This window comes from Oxyura jamaicensis, chromosome 2 (assembly GCF_011077185.1).
Source record: "Oxyura jamaicensis isolate SHBP4307 breed ruddy duck chromosome 2, BPBGC_Ojam_1.0, whole genome shotgun sequence".
Classification (NCBI taxonomy): domain Eukaryota; kingdom Metazoa; phylum Chordata; class Aves; order Anseriformes; family Anatidae; genus Oxyura; species Oxyura jamaicensis.
In genome coordinates, this window is record NC_048894.1 from 83,308,287 (window position 1) to 83,317,498 (window position 9,212).

The 9,212-nt window shown below is 42.8% G+C and overlaps 1 protein-coding gene across 9 annotated transcripts in view; it reads left to right on the forward strand.

The window, feature by feature from the left end:
- CTNND2 (catenin delta 2) overlaps nt 1-9,212 on the forward strand; it is a 647,710-nt gene that overhangs the window by 361,117 nt on the left and 277,381 nt on the right. For 8 of the 9 annotated variants that reach the window (XR_004748506.1, XM_035318757.1, XM_035318755.1 and 5 more), the window contains 2 exons: nt 190-264; nt 1,222-1,394. Coding sequence is in view for 8 of the 9 variants with exons in the window: in XM_035318757.1 (XP_035174648.1) it covers nt 190-264; nt 1,222-1,394 (248 nt within the window). In the remaining variant the exon portion in view is untranslated. The remainder of the gene's footprint in view (nt 1-189; nt 265-1,221; nt 1,395-9,212) is intronic. The other variant, XM_035318750.1, reaches the window with a different exon arrangement.

Below are 9,212 nucleotides of genomic sequence, written 5' to 3' on the forward strand. Positions count from 1 at the left end.
GTCACCTGCTGTGCTCTCGTGAGCTTGTTTGTGCTAGCCAGCACGTGAAGGTATTGTCCCTGCAGAGCCACTGAATATGCTGTGCATTGTAGCTGTTGGGGTGAAGCTAGACTGCCTTGTAACACGTGCAATGCCCAAGGCATAACCCTCGTCTTTTCTCTCCTCTTCTCTTTCGCTTGCTGGGCCCAGACACCACGGAAGAGTCAGCTAGTTCCTTGAAAACTAGGAGAGACTGCGATCAGAGATGGCATAGGGGAGGATTAGGTGGGTATTCTTTAGCGCAGCTCTTTGTGCATGGGGACAGGAGGAGGTCACCATCAGCAGCAGCCCCGGGCGGTCCCATCTCAGCCACGCGGACAGCGCGGTGCAGTCAGAGCTTTCCCCTGCCCCATACATGCTCTCACAACCAAAATCAGGAAATCTGCTGGGTGGATGTGATCAGCTCCACCGCTCGCAAAGGAACCTAATGAATATGGGAACATGTTTGAGTTTTGCATAACAGCTAAATGACTGCTGAACATGTCACCGTTCATATTCCCGACGTTGCACGTACCTCTCGGTTTGGCAGTCCCAATCTGAGCTCTCTGCCTGTGCCGTGTTCTCCTACTGCGCGCTGCTGGGATGGGAAAGATAAGACAGGCTGACAAAATAGTCATCAAAAATTCACCGAGATCAGGGTGAGCTCTACATGATGAGAGGAGCTATTAATATTTTAAAGGCTGCCATCCATCCCTACAGGCACCAAAGTATTGCATCACCGTGTGTACACTGCAGAGGAGCAGCAGTCAATAGATCTGATGTGCTGGGGCCTGGGGAAGGACAAATTAGCATTTCCCATACAGACCGACCGGGTGTAATTAAGTGAAATAAACAGGCTTATCTGGGGGAAAAAAAAAAAGAAAAAAAAAAAAAAAAGATACTCATAAAGTATTCTGAGCTGAAAACCAGGGCTTCTTTATCAAATTGTTTGGTTGGCTTTATTTAGGCTTGGAATTTCTTTCCCAGACAGTTTGTTTCGTTTGAAGAAAGAGATGTGCTCTGTAGCTTGAATGGCATAACACTGCTGATTGAGGGGTAAAGAGATGTTTTAATTTAGGTGACTTTTATTACTGCAAAGCCAAAACATGGCACGCGTTTTAGGCCTCCGAGGGCCACCCGGTGCACAGCACCTGCGTGCTCTTTCCTTGAGACTTGCTGACGGCTTCATCCCTCTCCCCACAGGGCCCAGCCTCCTCTCCCAGAGCGCTCTCCAGCTCAACGCCAAGCCCGAGGGCTCCTTCCAGTACTCAGCCAGCTACCACAGCAACCAGACCCTTGCCCTGGGCGAGACGGCAGCCGCCCCGCTCCCGGCCCGCAGTGCCCCGGCCAGAGGTGCCATCCAGAGCTACAGCCAGGTAGGTTTCCTAAAGCTGCCCTGCGCTCTCCCACCCGAAACTGTGCCGGGGAGAGGAGAGGAAGGAGAGCTGCTCAATGCTCACCAGCTCTCCGGTGCCTGCCTTTTTGTCTTGCCCAAGGCATCGTGCAGCGGGGTTGAGTTACCACCTTGATTTCTGTAAATCTGAAGCAGTTTGGCTTGCATGGTAGTAAAATGATCCCGATGAGAAAGATTTACACACTGGTTTTACTTCCTTGCTTGCATACTTGGTGATTGAATGTTTAGCCATGTAAGTTTGAAAATTTGTGCTGCTGTGCTGCTGGGGAGTCCCGGCTAAGGTCTAGGACCTTGCTGCGTTGGTATCAGGTTATTTCAGAAAGCACTTAGGTGCCAGAGAACAAAAAGTCAAGGTGTCACACTATGCAAAATCTGCTTAGGATGCCAAGCAGAGCCAGGTGCTGTTGCCCAAACCGATGTGTAAGAATCACTTTTTGCTTTTTCTTCACCATTCTTTAAGTCAAACAACTTACCGGACAGCCACATGTGCATCTCAAACTTTTTGAAATTCATTTCAGATACTCATGAAAACTTTCTCAGTCTTTCTTCCTGTCTGAATGATTGCCTCCATTTCTGACACATAACCCTCTCACCTTTTGTGCTTTCCAGCACAACATCAAAGCCTCTCACTGGGAAGTTAAGCTTCAGTTTAGACCAAAATTTCTCGAAGTATTTGTGATTCTGTACGTAAACAAAGTCTGACTGGGTTTCACTGGTCAGTTCAGGTTATTTTCTCTTTTTAGAACTTAACTGCCACGGTAAAGCAGACCACCTCAGTGTGACACTAGGACACGTTATAATTCAGGATTCTCTAGAAGTGAGCTGCATTTGAATTTCAAAGCCATAAATTGCTAAGAGATTTCAAGTATTATATAGTCATCGCACAGCTTGTGGGATACCAAGAGACATACAATATTCCATTCACCCAATTTGCTCAGAAAAAAAACTCTATCCTCTAAGACTGAGAAATGAAAAAAAAAAAAAAACATGGTTAAATTTCATTTCAAATTGGATATGTATTTTTTTTTCTTCTGCCAAGGATTTAAAATGAGCCTGTGCAGTGGCCAGGTCTCAGGGTTTATCTGTGTTTACCAGAGGTCTTCCTTGATGCTCTTTGGGATTGGAGCCAGCGTGAGAGCAGGACTCCAGCAAGAAAGAAGGCGGAGGCTGTAATACCCAGTTGTAGCCTGGGCAGATATCATCAGGAGCTGTGCTTGGAAAGCATCATAGCTGGGGTTAGCCTGAAAGGGTGGGATGCATTCCTCAAGGAGTCTAGAGAAAGGAGTGAGACAACGGGTAAGGAACAGGGCGATGGAGCAGTTGAAACAAACCAAAACAGAAAAGATGAGAGAAGAATAAAGAATCTAAAAATAATAATAAAAAATAGTAGAAGGAGGAAGGAGGGAAAAGTGTAAACATGCAGTTGACTAGGGTTTTGAAATACTAATATTCTTAATAAAATTTTTCTCATAATGATGGAAAAGGATTAATTTCTGAAGAGGGAAAAGAACAGTGATCTAGACTTTTTTCATTTAAATCACACTGAACAGCCGTTGCTTAATTCTGAAAAATTCTCATGAACTGCCTCATTCACACAGAACTGGTTACCTTCCGTAGGGTTACTAGTAAGTTAGTAAGGTAACCTTGCATATCTCTTATTTATTTATTTATTTTTTCTCCTTATTATATGTTCCTCCAGCTTATATGGTAGATGTTCCTGCAGGGAAATAACTACTGGAACATAATAAATAATAGTTCACACCATTATCTTTCAAAGGATGCGTGGCAAACTTCATTTAAATTAAAATATATGTTCAAAATATTAACAAACTGCCACATAAACTATGAATTAACACCATAAAAAAAACACACATGTAAAGGACATTTTTAAGGGTTATACGAGAAAGGGAAGAGTCAGCCAAAAAGTTCTGATCATTGTTATCCCACAATTAAGGAGAAAAAAGTCGATGCTTGGATTTATTTTACTATCCCTATTATAATTAAAATAAGCCTCAGGAGTCATAACTGCTCAGATTGTGATAATTTCCTTTTCTGTTTGTGTGCAAGAAATACAGCTATCTCTGAACATGACTGATGGCCCGAATGCGTGGGAAAATATGTAAATAGTCCCAAGGCCAGCTGTGACAGCAAGAACAATTTCTGAAAATGCAATTGTATGAAAACCAGGAACTAATTAGTCTTGGGATTTCCTGTATAGCTCTGCAAAGTGCAATGTAACATTTTTGTCAATTTGGAGGACTATGTTATAGATCATAGAGTTTTTCTAGTGCTTTGAGTACTTTAGAACAAAACTTTAATCTTCTAAGTGCCACGGGAATTGAATTTCTTAGCAATGACTGCTCCTGTGGCAGGAAATTATTTCCCAGCTGAGAACAGCTTCTCAAACGTAGTGTCCAGATCCTGGTACATGCTATATTGATCAACTACCGTTATTCGCAAAGACTCGGTAGTGGCTTGCGTTAGGAAAAGCAGCAGATTTTGCAGATGAGTTACTCAAAGGTGAAGGCTCTATTTAGACAACATGCAGTTTGTGAACGGCTGATGGGGTTTACTGTCACAGTGAGAACAGTCAGCTTATACTGTAGATATACATAATGTATATAATATAAAACATAACACGCAATACAACTGGTGGGTGTTGGCGTGCTCTGCCCTGTATTTGCAAGGGGAAAGGACAGGAAGTAAAACTAGTTAACATTACTGGATGAAGATCCTTTAGCTGATCCTGTGACTTTCTCAGAGGCTAAGGCAGTAACTGAGGTAAATCACTACTGTGTTTTATCCTGTGCTCTTAAAGCTTCTGGACTGAACATGCTGGCACAGGATTTGAAAACCCCTAAAAAAAAAAGAGCCTTGAAAAATTATTTAACAATTAATTTTTCAACTTGTCTCCTTCTTCCTATAACCAAGTCATAAGTTTGAATTCATCAGAGCACTGTGTCTCACTAGCCCTATTTAGAGTATTGGCACGTGGGTAGCAGAATGTGTTCAGTTGTCAAGAGAAAACTGTAAGCTGGCCCTTCTCAGAGTATGTTTCCCCCTGCCACGAGTCAGGTGATGAGCTGCCTGGTACTCTATCCAAACAAGATCTAAAATAAGGACTTCACTTCTGGTAGGATGTGGCAGATGATGATCTGTTTAAAATTGCATTCCAAATATGAACATGAGACGTACAGGAGGCAGATGAAATCTTAGGACAGATTACTCTTACTAGAGCACTCGCAGAGAGCAAGTCACCAGCAGAGCTTACGTTAGTGAAAAATTGGGCTGCAGGAGGCTGGTTTGATCCTACAGGAGGTAATGACTGCAGCTTGCAGTGCTGCTTTAAAACCACAGCTTGACCATCTCTGGACATTCTGAAATGATCTCACACAATTCTGTGGATGTAGAAGGACTATGATGGAATTAGCTATATTCGTCTAACTATGACCTTTGAGATTAGGACCAGGTAGGCTGACAAGTTTTCCTAATAGCATTGGGGTATATTTTGAAAACACAGTAGAGATGACCTTGCACCAGTCATGACCTTTGTGTTGAAACTGGGAGAAATAAATAAAATAGGCCACAGCTGAAGGATTCCCAGGTGTGGTCTGGCATCTGTTACCATATGAGTGCATTTGAACAAAGGTCGCTTCTTCCTAGTAAGGTTAGGAACTTACAAATGACAGCAAAGAAGCCTGGCAAGGGAAAGACCCTTCCATAGGTGCTGCCCAAGGACTGAAGTCTGCATCATGAAGACTGGGGAGGGATTGTTAAGCACTTTCCATACCCTCTTCTGCCCTTTGTAGAAGAGCATCAATAGAGGTTTTGGACCAGAGGAGCGTGATACCTTGAGATAAGGCATATGGGAGGCTGAAAAAAAATAAAAATAAAAATCCCTCAATAGACTGGTAAGTCTTGCAGTGATTGAAAGAGCACAGAACGTCATTTGGATTCTGAGAGTTGAATCCTTAAAAGAATGTGGGTCTCTCAAAAACCCTTGTAAGGATGATCAAGTCTGCTGCCTAAAGCTGACAGCCACCATGGATGTTCAAGAAGCCAAAGCAGTGGCGTTTGAGCAGCCTGGAGGGATGCCTTCCACACAACTTGAGTCCAGTTGGAAAGTCCTTCCTAGAATCAATTCTGTTGATTCCTCGTAGACAACAGAGTACTGTATGATTGTCTTCATAGTCACCAGATGTAACCTTCTTTTGGGACTCTGCCTAGGAAGCTGGGAGAAGTCTCAAGGAGATGTGCTGGTGTGCTGGGGTTTGAGATGTTAACAGCCAAGCTATCCCTGAGAGCTCCAGAGAGCTAAACAGAATGAAAAATGATTTATTTAACACAAAACCCATCACATACTAAATACGCTTGTGGAGACAAGTTCATCCAAACCCAAAACAGGCAAGCAGACTTGCTCAAAGGTAACCCAACATTTCAGTTTCTTCTGTTCTCTGTCAGGGAAGTACAGAGGACGTGGAGCACAATCCGTGGTTTCCTAAGGGTAACTGGTACCGTGCTGCAAATTTTCCAGCATGTTCCTGGAAAATGTAACTTGATTCCATTCCCAAGAACTGACTACGAAGTCTTTCTGCATCCTTATTGCTGAGACTCTGCCAGCTGCATTGACAGACATTCTGTTCCTCCGCACCTAGCACAGAGGTACAGACTCTACCAGTTTTTGCTTTTGCATTTTGGCACGCCTAGGAAAAAATAATTTGAAGGGATTTTAGGTGATACACCAAACACATCTGCTGCACCTGCTAATACATCCATAACGGTCATTTTATTCTCTGAGACTTGGGCTGTTCAGTTTTTGTTGGTTTTACACATTGCTCTTCCCTTTGGGAGCAACCTCCAAGAATCAGCCCACTGATGTTTCAGTAATTAGCAGCCCAAAGTTTTGCTTAAGCTGTCTAGCCATCTAGGATTTTCTAGCTCCTTATCCATGAATAATTTTCAGCAGAATAAATAATGCAGCATGGTTATTTGCCCCTCTCAATACTACTTTATGAAACAGCAGTCTTGTCTAGCAGTGTCTTCCATTTGATCTTTTTCAGCTGAAGTTCTGATTTAAATTTTCAATTTAAATTGACTTCAATAAAAGCAGATGCACTGAAATTTGGTGCATTAGTAGTGTGAATAATGGCAGGCAAACATCAGTTAGACTGTTCTCTCTAGTCCACGATAACCTAACTGGACACCCTCAGTAATTTTATGTATAGAGCTCTGCAGATCTTGTTTTGCCAGTATCAGTAGGAAATGATCTTTTAATAATATCAAATAAGGAAAGAAAATATTCTTCATAGTTATATTAATGTTCTTCTGCTTTTTCACGCATTTCTGCTCTTAAAAAGGATACGACAGAACCCACATATTGAATCCAAAGAAGCAAAACAGGATCCTTTTCTTTGGGATGCTGGAAAAAATGAAACTTCTGAGTCTTAGAATAGATATTTACAGGGCTGGAAAAAGAAAGTCCTTGATTTTTTTTCATGTCTGTGAAGTAGATTGATGAAGAAGGATTTAACAACTGGAAAGCAAATTTGCTCTCAATTTATTAGTTTAAACACAGTTTCATTATCAGGCTGACAACAAAAATGGATAAATGGAAAAATAATGGAACAAATACCATTGTATTTCATTCTTCCATACGAAGTGTAATGTCACATCACAGAATGAACAATGACATATGGTTGTCTTAAGCAACAGACAAGGAGAAACCCAGGAAAATCTGAAATGCATTTTGCCTCTGAAAACACGAGTGGAAAATAAGAGCACACACTTGTTCCTCTGAAAAAAATAAGAACCTCACAACAAATTTAAGACAGGTCTGAGATTAGTCAGAACTCAGAAAATACTGTATGCTAACGTTGTGTTGCAATCTGTTCATCCAAAAGTTCTCTCTTCACACAGAGCAAATGCTTGGCTTTTTACAAAGTGCTAAGCACTGTGTTTTTAATTAAGCATTTAATTCTCGTATCCTCCACTACATCTCCTTCCCTATAGCAGACAATCATAATGTGAGGGGCTTTTTTTCCTTTTTTTTTTTCCTTTTTTTTTTTTTTTTTTTTTCTGAGTTAACACTTACAGAATGCCTACAGCTTTATAGGGAGAATATGGGATAATATTGGTTTACTTTAAATTAATTATGGTAAGTCCTTGACATATCAAGCGGTGTAAAAGTAGATTAGAAAAAGAAATTATGTATACATGATGACAAGGCTTGCCTAGAATCCTTAAAATCAATGACAAACTGAGTTACCAGGGTGTTCACTACACAATGTTGTATTTTGGAGCAATTTTTAATATTACAAAGTACACTATTATGCCAGTCCATTTTAACAGTCCAAATGGTAAAATTCGTTAACAAGAAGCAATGGATAACATAGCTGATTCAAACAACCTTTTGTCACGTGCAAACCTTGCTTTGTGTGTTGTTTTAAATCTTGGCAGCCTGCTTTTGTTTTATAGAAGGTGTTGCCACACGGTTTAAACCTTGAAAATGAAAACCGTGCTCTTGTCAAGTGCAATATTGGAAAGCTAGCTGCAGATCAGCCCTTCTCGTCTCTTTAGAGATGGTGAGAAGCTCGGAACAAAAGTAGCCTTTAAAAGTTCTTTGATGTTCCCAGTGTCTGCCTTCCTCGTTTTTGTAACAAGTCTTTCAAATGAGCAACTTGGAGTTGCTGGACACATACGAAGGCTTCAGGATGCATACACTGCACTGTGAGAACGTCCAACTCAACGGCAAGCAGGCTCCTGGCACCTGTGGTCCCCCTGCCCGCTCAGGACCAAGGCTGCACAACAGCTGGAGGGCACAGCTCACCTGAAATCTGTCTGTAGGGATATAGAGGGCTCGGCAGTGCGGGAAGCCTCCTAGGAGCCCCCCTGGGAGGTTTCGGTCTGTCAGTGCTCCCCTCAGTGCTGGTGGCCTCCCTGCTGCTAACAGAGCCACTCCTCCAAAGCCTTGCCTCTTGTCCATGCCTAGGGAGATACTTGTTCTGCCCCAGGAACACCAAGTGTTCAAGATAAGGGGAGGGAGGGCAGAAGACAAGGAACTGAACATTTTCCAGTGGGAGGAGACTGGAAGAAGTACGCGGTTCTGCTATTATGGACCTCTTATATATACGCTGTGATCCCATCACTTGCCTTGTCCTCAGTTCCTGCCCCAAATTGCCTGTTGGGTGTCCCATTGAGAATAAGTCAAATATAATGCCAGGAGCACGGTGCTTTTGATTATTTATTTATTTATTTTCCGGTAGGGTGGTATTAATAATAATAATAAAAAAAAGGCGCGTTTCTATTTAAACCCGAAGCTGCGCTGCTGTGGGCATTCACTACAACTCCGAACCGAGTCGCGGAGCCCACTATTTGCATTTTAAAGGCTTTTCTGCCGCACAAAACCTGTAGCTGAGAAAGAGGTGCGTGTGTCTGAGCGAAGCACCGGTCAGGCCGATTTCAGCCGCGCTGGGGGCACTCGGGGGGGTTTTGGGGGCGTGGAGAGGTAGAAAACCGTGTGCACGATGAGGAACGCGAAGTGCGGTGAAGTGAGGCGAAATGAGAGGAAAATGAAACGGAAAAATAAAAAAGAATAAATAATAGATAATAAATTAAATAAATAAGAAGTAAAAACTAAACGAGAAGGATGAAGCGGAGTGAGGCGAGGTGCGCGTGGCTGTGACAGGAGCCCGCCCGCCCGCCCGCTCTGTGGGTCCGGCGGCGGCCCCGGGCACCGGCGGGGCGCCTCCCGCACGCCCCGCACCTAGCACCGGGCGCCCCC